Source organism: Onychostoma macrolepis, chromosome 23, assembly GCF_012432095.1.
Source record: "Onychostoma macrolepis isolate SWU-2019 chromosome 23, ASM1243209v1, whole genome shotgun sequence".
NCBI classification, from domain to species: domain Eukaryota; kingdom Metazoa; phylum Chordata; class Actinopteri; order Cypriniformes; family Cyprinidae; genus Onychostoma; species Onychostoma macrolepis.
The window spans coordinates 3481698-3500416 of record NC_081177.1 but is presented as its reverse complement, the minus strand read 5'-3'; the positions used below and the strand labels follow the sequence as shown (position 1 = coordinate 3500416).

Here is an 18719-nt window from a genome sequence, read left to right as displayed (position 1 = left end):
TATCTTGAGATGCAACCCCAGCTCTTCCCTACCGAGCGTTTCAAGATTGCCTTCATCTCGCTCCTCTCTGGCCGAGCACTTCAGTGGGCAGGAGCTTTATGGGAAGCCGATAGCCCTCAGGTGAACTCCCTTGAATGTTTCGTGGAACACTTCCGGGAGGTCTTTAGTCTGTCTACCGCCAAAGTCTCTGTACTTGAGTTGCTGCAGCTACAGCAAGCAGATTCATCCATCCATGAGTACACACTCTGGTTCCGTGCCCTCGCTGATAGTAGTGGCTGGAATGATTCGGCGCTGCTCTCTGTGTTCTGCCGTGGGCTGAATGCCACCGTTCGTCAACACCTGTCCATCTATGATGACACGGTGGGTCTTGAGAGCTTCCTCAAAGCAAGCCGGGTATCCCAACACCTGCTTGCCTGCCACTCAGAGCCCGTAATTCCCGCTGCCCTCTCATCAAAACAGGCCCAACCTCCTCCCGAACCGATGGTCACAGATACCTTTCACATCACCCCTACAGAACGATCTCGCCGCATTGCCCAGGGCCTCTGCCTCTATTGTGGGTCTCACGGACACATTCTCAACACCTGTCCTGTCTGTCCTCCATGCCCAGCGGTGAGTACTGTCCATCTAACTCCTACCATTTCCAGTGTGCCTTACATCAATGCTTCTCTCATGTATCATGGCCAATCTTTCTCAGTCAAGATCCTCGTGGACTCTGGAGCCTCTGGGAACTTCATTGCGTCTCACTGAATTCTCTATTCCCCGTTACGCCAACCAAACCCACTATCAAATCACAACCATCCAAGGAAAGCCGCTGGGCAGAGGTTTGGTGCACCACCGCACCCCAGAGGTGGTACTACACATTGGGTGTCTCCACTCAGAGCCTATCTCTCTACTGGTATTGGAGGGAGCTGTCATTGACATTGTTCTCCGACGTCCCTGGCTCGCTCGCCACCGACCCACCATCGATTAGGAATCTCATTGGGAGTGAGAACTGTATCTGAGAGTGTATAAAGGAACGGCCCCAGTGTAGATCCATTCTGTTTCCATTATCCCTCTGTTCCACCACCGTTGAGAGCCCTGAGTCACTGCCCATCACACCCATGCCACCCGAATATCACCCGTACTCTGTGTTCAGCAAAACTGCAGCCACTCATTTACCACCTCACCGGCGATGGGACTGCGCAATTGACCTGCTGCCGAAGGGACGGATCTATCCTCTATCAATTCCGGAGAGGACTACCATGGAGGAGTATGTTAAGGAGGTTCTTCAACAGGGGTTCATCAGACCATCCACCTCTCTGGTCACATCCAGCTGCTTCTTTGTTGCCAAGAAGGATGGAGGGTTAAGACCCTGTATTGATTATCGAGCACTCAATGACCAGACGATAAAGTTTGCCTATCCACTTCCCCTAGTTCCTGCATCCCTTGAGGAACTCCATGACGCCCGCATCTTCAGCAAACTCGACTTGAGAAGCACTTCTAACCTTATCCACATACGCAAAGGTGACGAGTGGAAAACCGCCTTCCTAACACCCACTGGGCACTACGAATATCGGGTTATGTGGTACAGGCTTTCCAACTCGCCTTCCATATTTCAAAACTTCATGAACTAAATCTTCAGGGATATGCTTCACCAGTTCGTCCTCATGTACATTGACGACATTCTCATATACTCCCCTAACATCACCGACCACCACAGTCATGTAAACCAGGCCCTTCAACGCCTCTATCAGCCTTCTGTACCGCTCCTGCGCTTATCCATCCTGACCCTAATCTCCACTTCGTGGTGGAAGTGGATGCGGCCACCCTAGGAGTTGGTGCTGCCTTATCCCAGTGGAAAGTTTTTTCTTTGTTATTAAATTACTTGCCTGCTTGCCTGAACCCTCTTGTCTGCAAACTTGACCAGACTGTTACACTTGAACATTACAAAAGTTGATGCATGTTGATCTTCATGGCAATAAAATGTTATGTTATTCTTCACAGAAACAGGACATGTTTATTAATTATTTAAAGAGATAAAATTGTTTATTTATACAAAAACCATTCAAGCTGACAATCATCCTTTTAAAAGCTCATGTATCATTGTTTCAAAGTGAATGGATGAAGTACTAGTGCTGGTTTGACTGAGGAAAACACACGAGGGGAACCATAGCCGCTTGAATCTTTGAAGTAAACTTGACCTTAAACAAACAGCTCCCTTTCAAAAGCATCGCTTCAGCGCCCGCTGAACTATAAATTCACACATTTCTTGACTTTGTATTAAACAGATTCTGAGAAAGGATGATTAGCTTATATTCTTATTCAACATTTCCATGTCTTTAGAGCTTTGCCCTTTATATCTGGTTTCCTGAAAATCATTGGCTTTTCATTAGTTCAATTATTAAAATATTCTATTTAATTGAATCAAATGTAAAAAAACAAACGTTTAATATAAAGCACTTACTAAAAAGATGAAATATTTTGTGTGTTTTACATGATTTTAGCTCAAATGGGTTCGGTTTCACAGTGTAAAAAAAAAAACTATATTTTCACATTTCAGGATTTTAGATTTATTTGATACTACTTGCCCATGAATTGTAGACAAATCATGTGACCTTTTCATTTAATTATTGCTCACTTGTATAACCCTCTGACGCACTCACTATCCTGTCTCAACCCGAAGCACCAGAAGAAGATATGACAAGGATTTTGATTTCCCCAGTCACTCCAATCCATTGACTCCATGAAAATATGACTCCATCAACTGTATGTTCTATTACATTACTACACCAAGAACCAGGGAAGGTAGCCAGGAAAAAGTTTCTATATAGAACATTTAGGGGTTCATTTTATGGATTTAATTTGTTTCATTTGAATTTAATTTTATGACTCAAACATCTCATATAGATACTTTATCACTAGAGAAACTAGAAAAAAAGAAAAGTGTTGTGTGATCATTTAAGACCCTTTTATTAACATTTACAATAACAAGCGATATAGGCTATAACACAGCAATTCATAGTGCAACTTTTTTTCTTAAATTGACAAAATAGTACATTTTAGAAATATTGTTTTATCAAACACGGACACGTCCCTTTGCGATGAGGCGAGGGGCTTGACATGTAAAGCCTGGTTTATACTCGACTTTTATTTGTTTTTTGTAAAAAAAATTTAAAAAGTAGAGTGAAGTTTAAAGTATTTGTAGCTTATGGGGGGGGGGTATGGGTTTGGTCCCGGTCCCGGTCCCGGTCCCCCTCAGCTATAGGGGTGGGCGATGTTTGAGCAGTACAGCCAAACTAATTTCCCTATTATAAAGACAAAGCCTTTCAAGGTAACAAAATATTAAAAAGTATGGCGGATATTTAGGCCAAAGTGGGTGAAGATAAAATCGTTGTCATTGTTTTTCTTTGTTATTAAAAATGAGAGCAAAGATACACATTACAAATACACATAATATACAAATAAAATAAACAGTGTTTTATTTTCAGGTAGTCTACAATAGGTGTATTTAGCAGGAGCATTCAAGAAATGAATTGAACAAATATAAAAATAAAACACTATATAGATTGATTCCTATTAAAGCAACTGTATTAAAGTTTTTCAGTCAAGAGTAGTGAGTGATTTTTCTTTTGTGTTTGGTGTTTTATTAACATTAAAGGAATAATTCACCCCAAAATTAAAATAGGCTAGTGTTTGATTTTTATACCTTCATTTACTCACTCAAAAGTTGTTTTAAACCTGAACGAGTTTCTTCTGCTGAAAATAAATGCTATTTTGAAGAATGTGGGAAACCAAACAGTTGCTGGTCTACAGTGACTTCCATGAATAATGTCGGACCTTATAATATATTTTATTATAGTACTAGGCTACATGTAAGAATGAAACTATCACGTTGAAAATGAGTTCTATGTCGATACATTAACACGCGCGCGCGCACACACACGTACGCACACACACACACTCCTATCCCACCCACTTTTTAAAACAGTTACCCACTGATTCCAACATTTAGACTGTTTCAAAGATTAACAGTTGTAGTTTTATTAGCTAACATTAACAAGGATTAATAGGCCAAAAGAGAAGCAGCTATTAAATAGTTTCTGTGATCACTTATTAAAAGGATGATCACAAAAGAGGATTTCATTCTTTTTCAAAATCACCTGAACTTGAAATCTTGAGCCGCCAGATGGCGCTAAATGTCAGTGTTACTGTACAGGAGCTGCATCAGTCTGCTGTCCATCAGTCTTCTTCTGTCTGTCTGCTGTCTGGAAGATGCTGACCACCGTCTTTGCCTGTGGGGGTATGTGTTTTTATTTATTTTATTTATTTAAGAACGTGGTGGTAATTTGTCTTTTGTATAATTTGTTTCTGAATGAAGATAATACACCATGTACTTTTCAACTTTTTTCTTTTCTTTTTTTAAATGTACAGCCAGTGGTTTCACAGAAGTGGACGGTGACTCTGTGGATCTTCCTCTCGCTGTAGAGGAGACCAAACCAGATCCAGTCCAGAGTTCAGTGCGTCCGTGTTCACTCACTCACGGAGGATGATGAGGATGCCTGATGAAGAGGAGCAGCGTGAAGGGCCAAGAAATAAAACGATGTGCTGGAATTTGAAACTCACATTATTAAAAAGAGCATTTATGAAAAGAATATTTACAAAACGACTTTTTCAACATTTCCATGCATGCCTTTGAAGTTTCACTCTTTAGATCAGGTTCAGATCGGGTGAAATGTAACACTAATAATAAAGAGAATAGACAATAACGTAAATTATTAATAACAACTATGTGGCAATAAAAATATAGAGGAAGAAATAGCAAAATACTAAATTATGACCGTGTAGATGTACTTAAAGAAGTCTTGTACAGTCCTATTGTTCAGGTGGAGTATGGTCTGAGGGAAAGCTGTTCTTGTGTCTGGTTTGGTGCTCAGTGACCAGACGGCAACAGTTCAGATAGAAAGTGTGCTGGATGTGAGGGTCCAGAGTGATTTTACCAGCGCTTTTACTCACTCTGGGGGTGTTATTTCCTGGAGGTTGGGCAGGAGAGCATCAAGAGTCTCCTGATGACTGTTTACTAAAAAGTTGAAATATTTTTATTTGTGACTAATAACCAACATTAGAAACCCGTGAACCTATGGACTTAACTTAAACATATATATATATTAGTTTCAGTATACTAGAATGGTTTGTTACTGGATCTTTTTTTTTTTATTACGGCATATAAATGCAGAAAATTTTGGGGGAATGCAAGGCCTTACTTACCAAACACTGTTTTAAATGTAAAATACAAGATAAGAACATCTTTAGCTGTATTTTCATACAGTGTATAGGAGCCATGTAAACATTCACTAGAGGTCTATAATCAGTTTTCAAACTGAAGGCATTGATGGAATAAAAAAAAAAAATCACACTCAATTAATTCTTTCTCAGTCTGTGAATATTTCTTTTCAGCAGGGTAAGTATGTGTTATGTTCGGCACACAATAAGTTTATATATGCTCCATCAGTTTTTACTTTCACATTCTGTTTGATGTATACCGGCAGGGGCGGATTGACCATCTGGCAATTCTAGCAAATGCCAGAGGGGCCGGACCATTTTCTTTAATGTGGGCCGGTCAGATTTATATATAAATAAATAAATAAATAATATAAAACAATTTATATAAATATTATATACCCATTCTGAAAATATATAAAGAATGAATTAGCTATAGCTGTTTGTCTACATTCACGTTAATTCATTGTCATTTCCACCACCACACATATTTTTAAAAAATATTTAAAAAGTTCTCATCACACATTAAAAATGTATCCACAATTTATGAGATCATGCTCTACTTAATATAAAAATTCAAGTTATTTAAGTTATATTTATTTTCTAAAAAAGCCCAAACCAATATTAAATTTCAGAGTGTGACAGGTGTACAGTTCAGCATTTGGTCCTTAGGGCAGTTAATTTATCTCATTGACAAATGTATAATTATTGTACATTGTTGAAAAACTGGTAAAACTAGTTACAAAAATGATCTTAGACAATTCTTGAGTGGCATAAGTTATTCTATCCTGCACATGAGTCCCTGCACTGGTAAAGAGGCCATGGCTTAGTAAACATTGGGGCAATTGATCAATCAATTTGTACAACTTTTTCTCTGGTATTTACCATTATTAAAATCTTGTTAACATTAGTTAATGCACTGTGAGCTAACATGAACTAACAATAAACATCTGTATTTTTATTAACTAACGTTAGCAAAGATTAGTAAATACAGTAACAAATGTATTGCTCATGGTTAGTTCGTGTTAGTTAATACATTAACTAATGTTTAACTAATGAACCTTATTGTAAAGTGTTACCGATTTTTTTTGTGTGTGCCAAAAAAAAAATGGTTGCAACTTCTGTTTCATCACAAATTTAATTAACTGATATTACATTTTAAATGATTTAAAAGGCATCTTTTTTTTAGATTAATATAACTTTTCTTTCTCCATCAGGGTGTGGCCAAAGGTTTCATTGGTGCTTTCTCATCATTGTAAGTTTTCAGATGCTGGCCATCAGTTCTTCCAAGGCCCTAAACACAGGCATGTGACCAGACCACTCCACTGCTACATAGTGTGTGTCTAATTTCAACACTAAGACTTGAGGTAATATATAAAAGTTTAGAGTGTTTACTACAGTTAAAATGTGCTTTATTGTTCTCCGTGCCATCTACACTAATAGTAGACTGTCTCTTATTCTGAGGTCACCGTAGCCACCAGATCCCAGTTACAGACCTACTTAACTGAACACAACCTCTATGAGCCCTTCCAGTCTGGTTTTCGCCCATTACACAGTACGGAAACAGCCCTGGTTAAGGTTCTCAATGATCTTCTTTTAGCTTCTGATTCTGGTGCTCTTAGCACTCTCCTTCTATTAGACCTCAGCTCAGCTTTTGACACCGTTTCTCATGAGATACTCCTTTCACGACTTTCAGAAATTGGAATTACTGGCACAGCCCTTGATTGGTTTTCCTCCTATTTGACTGGGAGGCAACAATTTGTTATATACCAGAATCACAGATCATCTACCAAATTCATCAGCTCTGGTGTCAGCTTCGGCATCAGCTTCTGTTTTGGGCCCTCTCCTCTTCACCATTTATATGCTACCTATTGGACAAATAATTAAGCAATATGGGTTTAACTTCCACTGCTACGCAGATGACATTCAGATTTATTTTAGTACACCTTCCACTTCAGTGTTTCCTCCGCCTTCATTAACAAATTGCATCAAGGAACTCAAGCTTTGGCTAGAGGCAAATTACCTTAGATTTAACTCTAATAAAACTGAGCTAATTCTGATTGGCTCTAAAGCTGTTGTGTCAAAGCATTCTAGTCAACTGCTGGATCTGGATGGTGATCTGATTATGCCCTCCACTAAAGTTTGCAATCTTGGTGTTCTCATTGATTCTACTCTTTCATTCAACGATCATATTGGTAAAGTGGTTAAGACAGCTTTTTTCCATCTACGTAATATCTCGCGTATTCGATCCTCTCTCAGTCAGCAAGATGTTGAAACTGTTATACATGCCTTTGTTACATCCCAATTAGATTATTGTAATTCACTTTTTTGTGGCATCTCAGCTAATAATATCAAACGACTACAGTATGTTCAAAACTCTGCTGCTCGCTTGATTACTCACACTAGAAAGAACGATCACATTACCCCTATCCTTTATCATCTTCATTGGCTCCCGGTTTCCTTGCGTATAAACTTCAAAATACTAATTCTCACTTATAAAGCCCACCATAACATTGCTCCTCCTTATTTATCTGATTTACTTCTGCCATATGTTCCTGCCCGTTCATTAAGATCTTCTAGTGAGGGATTGTTAGTCACCCCTAAATTTCGTCTGGTGACAATGGGAGCTAGGGCCTTCAGTGTTGTTGCTCCCAGATTGTGGAATGCTCTTCCCCAAACTATCCGTCAGGCATCCTCCCTTCTCTCCTTTAAAAACCTCTTAAAAAAACATTTTTTTTCTGACTATTACTCTTCACGTCATTGACTGTGAACTGTACCCTGTTATGGATGTTTCTCATCATTCTTTCTGTTTGTAATCTAATCTTGTAAGTGGTTTCTGTATACTTGGTTATACTATGTTACTCAGGGTTTTTTTTTTTTTTTTTGTGTATTGATGTCTATTGTCTCTGTTCCTTAAGCCTGATTTGTAAAGTGACCTTGAGTGCTAGAAAGGCGCTATATAAATAAAAATTATTATTATTATTATAGATCCAGACTGTATCCAGGTCACTGCAGTCACCCGGATCCAGTCCGTATGTAGTCCAGATAATGGATCAGATTCAGCACCTAGAGACGACCTTGACAGCCCTGAATGTCAGAGGTGCCAATGACAACTAGATGAGCCCCAGAGACAGATCCCCTCTGAAGACCTCGTTACCTAGACGGCCATCGGGACAAGACCATGGGAACCAGACGAGTCCTCTGCACAATCTGACTTTGCAGCAGCCTAAAATTAAACTGCTGGATTCGTCTGGCCAGAGAAGAATGACGGAGTTTGTTTTTTCTGTTTAATACTGTGAAGCTGCTTTGACACAATCTGAATTGTGAAAAGCCCTATATAAATACAGTGACTGGACTTTACTTGACTCAGTTCAGTTGAACTGTAACACCCGGTTCATTTATTTTTTCTGACTTCTGCCTCATTTTAAAGATGTAATTGTGAACAGTAGTAATATTTGTAAATGTTTGTTTGCAAACATTTTGTTTAACTTGTTTAGTCTTTAAGTTCATTAAACAAATGTTTAAAATAAATTTTGCAGTTGTATTACAAATGTATTGTTTGACAACTGGAGCACTTTAAAGGTATTGAAAAAATGGTTAGCTTTAGTAGCTATTCACCATATAATTCACCATCCATTTTTATCTGAAACGGTGATCTTTGGCGATTCAGTTTTGATAGCAATTTCTTATGATGCCCAAATAATAAATCTTAGTTGAGGTAACATATGAAACACATGGAGTAAATGGTTAAATTTTAATTTACACAATTTGCTGCAGCTTTCTAAATGTTTGACCAATTAGGGGCAGTCATGGCCTAATGGATAAAGAGTCGGACTTGTAACCCAAAGGCTGCAGGTTTGAGTCTCATGTCCGGCAGGGTTTGTCAGTGGGGGGAGTGAATAACCAGATCTCTCTCCTCCCTCAATACCAGGACTGAGATGAGATCCTTGAGCAAAGCACCAAACCCCCAACTGCTCCCCGGGCGCTGCAGCATTGGCTTCCCACTGCTCCAGGTGTGTGTTTGTTCACTGCTCACTGCTGTGTGTGTGTGCACTTGGATGGGTGAAATGCAGAGCACAAATTGGGTGAAATGGGTGAAATGCAGAGCACAAAACCCTGCCGGACATATCCCAGGGAAAGCAAGAGCTGATAAAATGTAAAAAAAAAAACTGTACCTTGAATGCAATGTAAGTCGCTTTGGATAAAAGCGTCTGCTAAATGCGTAAATGTAAATGTAAATATATGATTGTCAACAAATTCCAAGTATGTGATACCATACTTGGCCACACGTCACATCCTTTCCATTCTTCCTTTTAAAACAGGAAGCAAGGAAGTTTGGCATCGGGCCAAAAAACTATTTCACCACTAGATGGCGGACCAGAAAGTAGTCAAGGGATAATTTAAGAAATTAATTGATGAAAAATGCAACTAGAATTGCCTGTGACAGACTGTTACAGTGTCTTTTGTAACTGGTAGTTACAAAACTGTTACTCTGTGTTAATTCCTTTAGTTAGTAGGACAGTCATTAACAAAAAGCCACATTTTTGTGACGGTGTCCATGGTGTTTGTATTCACTTATTAAACATTCTATCTTAAACATTCTGTGTAAACATTCTATGTTTAATATAAGTGAGTTTGTCGTAGCCTACTGTTTTTTGTCGTCAATTCATTCAATTGACGCCGAATTGACGCTAATTCGAAACGCGCATGCATTTAAAGCGAATAAAAGCGAGGAAAATAGGGAAAACTCTAATTTGTCATTCATTCACAATGAAATTTGGTCGCATTTAATAAAAAAATATTATGAACAGCCAAACAAAAAAATTAGCAAATTGGCAAGGTGTATCTGTCCTTTAAAATGCTAGAAGACGCGCTCAAATAAAAAAACAAAAAAAAAGCAAAGTTGTAATTTGGGGGCCCCCTAGCGGCCTGGGCCCATATGCCTGGCTCTGCATCCCCCCTAATGGCGCCCCTGAAATCACATCATACACACGCTTGTAATTCTTCATAAATAAAGAAAATAAGATATTCAAATATGAGCCTTTACTGTTAAATACGATTGCCGTTATTATTGAATTTCATTAGTACCAGTTATGATTTCTGTATGGCTGTTCACGGAAAAGTGAGCAAGACACGACAGTTACAATATCATGATTATGGTTAAATAAGAAAAAAAAACATAACCAAATTAGGCTACATTTATTTTAAATATCTCAACACCATTAGATATGACATTAAGCGCAACTTGTGTAGATTTATTTAGTAAAAAGGCTTGACTGCTTCCTTTGGTGTATCAATCTCTGCATGCGTTAATTTTGTGTCGCTAGACGTTAAATTATGCCTATGTCTTTCTTTGGCCTTCGCTCTGGAATTGATGTGTTGATTCTGCTAAACTTTAATGAAAACTGAAACTATATAAAAACTAAATAAAAATGTGTTCATAAAATAAAAACTAAACTAAAACTAACAAAAATATTAATTTAACTAATAAAAACTAAACTGAATTTTATAGCAAATTTGAAACGATATTAAAATAAAACGAATTTAAAAATTAAAAACTATAATAACCTTGCTCAGGGCGCACGGAACGAGGAGACACAGAGTACTTCAAAACACAGTCTTTATTAATCCAAACACGTAGAAGACACAGAGAAAGACGTTCAAGAACCGACAAACACTACACTGTAAAAAAAAAAAAAAGTTGAACCAACTTAAAATTTTAAGGCAACCAGCTTCAGCAGATTTTTGAGTTTTAACGAGGGAACGACTTAGTTCACACTGCAGGTCTTAATGCTCAGATTTTTTGCGCTGTTGTTCACATTGTCATTTAAATGCGACAGCCATCAGTCTCATGTGTGAACCGTATACGGCCCTGAAGTGACCCGCATGCGCAGAAGAAGACGTGACGTCAGACGCATGGAAATAAAAATGGATGCTGCTCGTGTTAGCCTGTGTTTAGCAATTTTTAAGTTAATGTGCAATCGGAGCCTAAATAACGAAGTGATAAGAAGAAGAACATTAAGAAAAAGGAGAGCACCATTTCCTCCAGCGCAGAACTGTGACGTCTGGCGCATTTCAATGACGTAAAAATCGCATGAAATGTGACATGGCCGTTCAGACTTAAGTCGCATTGCAAAACATCGGATATGTATCCGATTTAGGACCACATATGAAAGTGGCCTGGGCCTGATTTGAGAAAAATCTGATTTGTGCTGTTCAGACTGTCATAAGAAAATCAGATATGGGTCACATTTGGCAAAAAAGTTGGATTTGGGCCACTTTAGCCTGCAGTGTGAACTAAGGAGACACACCTGGAATCAAATTAACAGTCAGACTGGGGAGAAACTGGGTCACAGGGAACACATGGGGAGCAAAACCCACAACGAAACAGTCCAGGGGCGTGACAGTAACAACTAGTGCAGTTGTACCTTGTACTCATTATTAAAACAAATCAAAATCAAACAAGTAGCATTCATTATTGTTTATTTTAGTGAACATATGCTATGATAAATTTGAATCGATTTGTATTCTAATTGTAAAATAATGGAAAATTAGGTCATGAATGTGTCTTAAAAGTCTTGGAAAAGTCATTGAAATTTATTGGTAAAAAAGGGCACGAACCCTGACACAGTTTCACTGATGATTTATAATTAACCAAAAACCCCGGATAGAGCGGCTGAGTGAATGTGGTCTGGACTGTGTGGATGAGGCTCATTGTGTCAGAGACGCTGTAGAAGGACAGAGTTCCTGCACCGTGATCCACATACACTCCTATTCTACGGCTGATGGGCTTCACAGGGAGATCAGTCTCTATGTTATTGTGTCTGAATGAGTAACTGGAGGAAGAGCAGATCAAACTCCAGGACTGATCATTAGATCCAAACCAACACTCTTTGCCCTCTCCCTTCCTGTTGATGCTCTTATATGACACTGATGTCCTCACGCCACCCATTCCACTCCACTCCAGCTCCCAGTAACAGCATCCACACACACTCTCTTTACACAACACCTGAGACACACAATCAAATCTGTCTGGATGATCAGGGTACGACTGAACTGTGTCAGTGTAAGTAATAACTCTTTTCCTCTCAGACAGACAGAGGCGTCTATTCACTGTGTTCAGATCCAGAGTGAGCCGATGGAAATCTGATGGAGATAAAACAAATCAGAATCGGGAATTATGAACCTGTTTGATTTTTCATGTAGCTGAACGCTTCATATTCAGTGTATCATCACTGTCTCAGTACAGATGACCAGACATTCTTTGCAAATCATCATTTACATCAATTATAAAACTCTTCTTTCACATTCTACACGAAGACACACTGAGTTTTTCTGCTTGTTTTTACTGACTTACAGTGTAGGAAGTTGTTCCTGATCCTGGTGAATGTGACTGTGGAAATCAACAGACATGAACAGTGTGATTCTCATCATCCTGCATCCATTCCTAAGACATTTCTAATATGATGTTCTCCATGATATGAGATGATGATGGACTGGTTTCTGAGAGCAGATGAATCTCCAGGACTTTACCTCTGTCTGAGATCTCCTTGAGCTCCTCTTTGCAGAAATCCTCCAGTTTGTCTCTCAGCTGATGAACAGATTCTCTCAGATTATCAAAAGAGACGAGAGAACTGAAGGGTTTCTCATTTACATCTTTAGATTCAGGAGGTGCTGAGAGAGACTGGAAACTCTACAGAAAACAGAAATCAAACTCATCAGCTCCACACTTCACCCAAAAACCTGCTCCAACATCAGATTTGACTGATCTTTAGTAACTCAATCCAGCACTTTCACAGCATCAGCTTCATTCTTCTCATATTCATTATATCACATTAGAGCTACAGATTCTAGTGTTTGCTATACACTATTTGATCTTTCTAGGAAATAGTTTGGATGATAAAACATCTGTTTAGAACATAAATGTCCATCTAACAGCTCAAGCACATCAATGGAGTCTCATTGTCGGGTTCAGTAGATTTGCTCAGGAAAAGCAGCTCAAAGGCTATGATTAGATTGATCATTATTGATAACAGTATTGGTAAGAGACAGCAGGATCTGGCTCAAGTACACTATGACCCTGTTCTTCTAGATGTGTGTTACCTGCAGGAACTGGATGTGATCCTGTGTGTGTGAAAGCTGCTCCAGCTCAGCGTCTCTCCTCCTCAGATCATTGATCTCCTGCTCCAGTCGCTCCAGTCGTCCTTCAGCTCGACTCACTGCGTGCTTTTCCTGATCTCTGATCAGCCGTATCAGCTCAGATTGGCTTCTCCCAATGGAGCGGATGAGCTCAGTAAAGATCCTCTCACTGTCCTCCACTGCTGTCTGTGCAGAGCGCTGTTAGGACACACAGTGATTCAGGCTTCAGTGAGTCTGAACTGAGACCGAGACAAACTTCTCTTCTTCTCCAGACTCACCTTATGAGACTTCACAGCCTCTCTCAGCTGCTGGAGATCTTTCTCTCTCTGCTGGATTCTCTGCTGGAGCGTCTTCTGCGTCTCCTTCAGCTGCTTCTGCAGGACAAACAGATGATAATGATAGTGTTCATCATGTGAACAGATGAATCCAGTAAAACTGGAACTAATAGCTAATGTTTTTAGGTTTAAATTTGATCGTTGATCATTTACCACCACCGTACATAAATTCACATGAAGATTAAGGCTTGTTTCACACTACAAATGTAAGTGTAAGGATCCACCCGCTAGTCCAAACAACGGAATCCAGCGGCCTGGTCGAAGGTTTAATGCGCATTCGGTCTTTTACTTGCTCCTCTGAATTTATCAGGATTTAGTTTCAATTTTAGTCTAACTCCGTGTTCAATCTGACTCTGATTTCAAGTGATCATTAAATTTAGACTGTACTTCTAATTAAAAACTGATCACAAATATCAATTATATATTAATTTAGATATTTGATTATCCTAGACCTCCCATACTTTCAATTATCAGTTCACTGGGGACCTAATGTCACATACAGTCTCAAGCCCCGGGTTTTTGCATAGATCTCACGGACACAAACTCGCCAGTACGATGTTAGTCAGAGGATGTAGGTAGACTAATACCTAATTGTCTGTCGCCAACTGCTTGTTTATGAGAAAAAGTGTAGTTTACTTAGTCGTTTCCCGTACAACTTGCTAGCACCAGTGATTGACAGAAATCTGAGGTCTCCGATGACGTGCTTACTGCTCCGTTCATTCATGAGTCTTCAGTTTGACCGATCCTGGCCGTAGATTTGCGGTAACAAAAGCCTTCTCACAGTCTAATAGTCATAATGATTTCAGGACAGTTCAGAATAAATCAAATATAACAATTTATTATTAGTCGAGTAAAATTGTAATGAAACAATTAGAAGCCAATTTAAAAAGGATAATGCAATTGTGAATCACATTGTAACCGCATGGCAACCCTGCTCCTGTACATAGAGACTATTTGGGAAATAGCCAAGTAACCGAAGCAGGAGACAAACAAATTTAACAGTCACACAGTCAACAGTTATCCTAATTTAACACAAGACGCACGGTCTAAAATGCATAACAAAGCACTCAGATGTTTTAAAGAATAAACTTAACTAGCCTATGTGCACATGTAGTAGCACAAACAACTATATAGTGTGCTCTATGGGCACAATGTGTTTAACAGAATTACATTTTTGAATCATGCCTGACAGCAGAGAGACACACAGCAGCGAGAGCTCCAGAGACCCCCACACACTGCATGGGGTTTTCTGAATACAGGAATTCCAAAGTAGTGTTTTGTCACTTCCCTTATATACCCAAATATAAGAAATAACTAAAAATCTTCAGATCAGTTGTAAAAACATAAAAGACCTTTTGGTGTTTTTGGTTCTAGTGCTCCAGGGTTGCACCTGGATGAAGATGGATAAACATTCCCACAGACCCCTAAAGTGGGACACACACCCTCCTCAGCAGAACACAATTCTACAAAAGTTTTTGATATTTCTCATAATACAAGTGACTACTGTGAAATTGAGATCAGTTTACCAAATCGCACAGAGACCTTTAAAATGATACCAAACATAAAGGGGAAAAACAACAGGTTCACAATATATATGATATGTGGTACCTATTCTTAATTAACTTTGAGTGAAGCCTTTTGGGGGAAAAGAGTCAGAGGCAGAGAGGGCAGGGGAGGGGGAGGAAGGGGGTCATAAATGAACAAGGGGAGTGGTGTTGTTTGCTCTCTCTGAAGAGCTCTTCTCCAGATAAGTTTTATTGTATTATTGCATGGCAACTGTAGTGTGCAAGTTCCTGAGTTTGGGCTTCATGAGGAATTAATTTCATAAGGAAATAATTTCACTCCCTACATAAGTATTATAAAAGTGAAACTGACACAGACATAGAGATTTACACTGACAGTCTTTCTGCATTCTGTGTAATTAAACTGTAGCTCTACACAGAATATAAAAATCAACAACTGTTCTGACTCTCGCACACTTTTCAAAACTTTCTCTTCTCTTCTGTGTCCTCCTCTCCCTCCTCCTTCATCAACTCTTACAGCTGATGACTTTGCAATTTTCTTTACAAATAAAACAAGAACCATCAGTGACCAATTCCTCACACCACAAACTGATAACTTCATACCGACTAATACACACTCTCTCACCTCCTTCTCTCCTCTCTCGGGGACGGAAGTTTCAAAACTCATCCTTTCCAATCATCCCACTACTTGTCCGCTAGATCCTATCCCCACTCACCTCCTTCAGGCCATTTCTTCTTTGGTCATACCTGCGCTTACTCACATTATCAACACCTCTCTTCACACTGGTACATTTCCAACAGCATTTAAGCAGGCTCGGGTAACCCCACTGCTTAAAAAACCCTCTCTAAATCCAGCACTTCTAGAACACTACAGACCGGTATCCCTTCTTCCATTCATTGCAAAGACACTTGAGCAAGTTGTGTTCAACCAACTCTCTTTGTTTCTTGCACAGAACAATCTTCTGGACAACAACCAATCTGGCTTCAGAAGCGGCCACTCTACTGAGACTGCCCTACTCTCGGTTACAGAGGCCCTGAGACTTGCAAGAGCGGCTTCCAAATCCTCTGTACTCATCTTACTGGACCTGTCTGCTGCTTTTGACACAGTTAACCACCAGATCCTCCTGTCCACTCTCAGAAGGATGGGCATCTCAGGAACCGTGCTCCTGTGGTTCGAATCTTACCTCAGATAGGTCCTTCAGCGTGTCTTGGAGGAGTGAGGTTTCAAAGTCACAACTTCTTGCTACTGGGGTTCCTCAAGGCTCAGTGCTTGGACCACTTCTCTTCTCCATCTACATGTCGTCATTAGGATTGGTCATTCAGAAGCATGGCTTTTCTTATCACTGCTATGCTGATGACACTCAACTCTACTTCTCATTCCAACCAGATGATCCGACGGTAGCTGCTCGCGTTGCAGCCTGTTTGAGTGACATTTCTAACTGGATGAAAGACCATCACCTTCAGCTCAACCTTGCCAAGACAGAACTGCTTGTGGTCTCAGCCAATCCATCACTTCACCACAACTTCTCTATACAGCTGGGTTCATCAACCATAACTCCTTCCAGGACGGCCAGGAACCTTGGAGTTGTGATCGATGATCAGTTAAGCTTCACAGACCATATTGCTACAACGGCCCGGTCCTGCAGATTTGCCTTATACAACATTAGGAAGATTAGACCCTTCCTGTCGGAGCATGCCGCACAACTCCTCGTCCAAGCTCTTGTTCTCTCCAGACTGGACTATTGTAATGCTCTCTTGGCGGGCCTTCTCACATGTACTATCAAGCCTCTGCAACTGATCCAGAATGCAGCAGCCAGAGTGGTCTTTAATGAACCAAAGAAAGCTCACGTTACCCCTCTCTTCATCAGGTTACACTGGCTACCAATAGCCGCTCGCATCAAATTCAAGGCACTGATGTTTGCCTACAAGACGATAACTAGCACTGCACCAATATATCTGAACTCGCTAGTTCAAACTTATGCACCCTCCAGAAGCTTGCGTTCTGCAAGTGAACGACGCCTTGTGGTGCCATCACAAAGAGGTACCAAATCTCTCTCACGGACCTTTTCCTGGACTGTGCCCAGCTGGTGGAATGTCCTCCCGATCTCAATTCGAACAACTGAGTCTTTAGCCATTTTCAAAAATCATCTAAAGACGCATCTTTTTCACCAACACCTGACCAACTAATACTAACACTTACCTATTCTATCTATATATAAAAAAAAAAAAAACCTAGCTACATGTACTGTGCTGGACTAACTGAGACTTGTCATGGCACTTGTATACTGCTGCACTCTCGATGGTCTGATTGCTTCTATTGTTCTCATATTGTACGTCGCTTTGGATAAAAGCGTCTGCTAAATGATTAAATGTAAATGAACAAAGTGAAGCTATAAATGACTAAAATCATCTGGATTCAGTCAGATTTACTGAACAGAAACTGTTTGTGTGAAGCTAATGCTCATTTCTGCTGTGGTGTGCAGTGTGAATGCTGTAAGCTGTTAATATGGTGCTGATATAAATGCATATGAAATGAGTATCAGTAATATTTCAACAGTGTCTAGTGTTAAATACCTGTTTCTCTGTCCTCTGTGCTGCAACTGATACAGTGTCGTGGTTTTTATGTTCATCCATCGTACACAGCATACAAATACATTTCTGGTCAGTGCGACAGAAAATCTCAAGGATCTTATCATGTTTCTGGCAGATATTCTCCTGCAGTCGCCCAGTGGCATCGGTCACTTTGTGTGGCTTATGTGAATGAAACTCCTCATGACGCTCAAAATGCGTTTGACAGTAAGATTCCTGACACACCAGACAGGACTTGATGGCTTTGCATTTTCTTCCAGTACAGACGTCACACTGCACACCTCCAGCTCCAGTATCACAGTCAGCAGGATGTTTCCTCTTCTTCAGTTTCTTCACTACTTCGGCCAAGATGGTGTTTGTAGCTAAAGCAGGTCTTGGACTGAAGGTCTGTCTGCACTGAGGGCAGCTGACTCTATTCTGAACCTCTTGATCCCAGTAGCCTGTAATACAGCTCTTACAGTAACTGTGTCCACAGGGAATAGCCACTGGATCCTTCAGGAGATTCAGACACATTGGACACAAGAACTCATCTTGAAAAACTCTGGCTTCGGCCATTTTACTGCATGAAAACAGAGACACAAACTCTCAATAGCTCAACCACACTTCAGTTTGCCCTGAACGCACGTGTTTCCTGTTTCCTGGTTCTGTGTTTGAGTGACGTGTAAAGCAAGTAAAGTCTGTAAAACAGGCTCTCCTCATCCACCGCCAGACAACCAAATGAATGTCACGTGACCATGGGCGTAACCACCATATAATTGGAAAAATACCAATCTGTCCCCCCCCCCCCCCAATAATAGGCCTATTATATTGTAATATGTGACATATGGTATTCCCTCCTTTAATGAACCCTGGTTGTAGCCTAGTGGATCTGTTATTT

At 40.0% G+C, this 18719-nt stretch overlaps 1 protein-coding gene across 1 annotated transcript; it reads right to left on the bottom strand.

Annotated features, from left to right (window-relative positions):
- Positions 1-10867: 10867 nt before the first annotated feature.
- LOC131532326 (tripartite motif-containing protein 16-like) lies at positions 10868-18491 on the bottom strand. Its single transcript, XM_058763867.1, has 6 exons — positions 17828-18491; positions 13674-13769; positions 13360-13593; positions 12790-12949; positions 12614-12649; positions 10868-12402 (listed from the first exon to the last, which is right to left on the bottom strand). The coding sequence occupies exons 1-6, from the start codon at positions 18395-18397 to the stop codon at positions 11813-11815; spliced, it is 1686 nt and encodes a 561-aa protein (XP_058619850.1). The 5' UTR covers positions 18398-18491; the 3' UTR covers positions 10868-11812.
- Between the last annotated feature and the right edge of the window lie 228 nt (positions 18492-18719).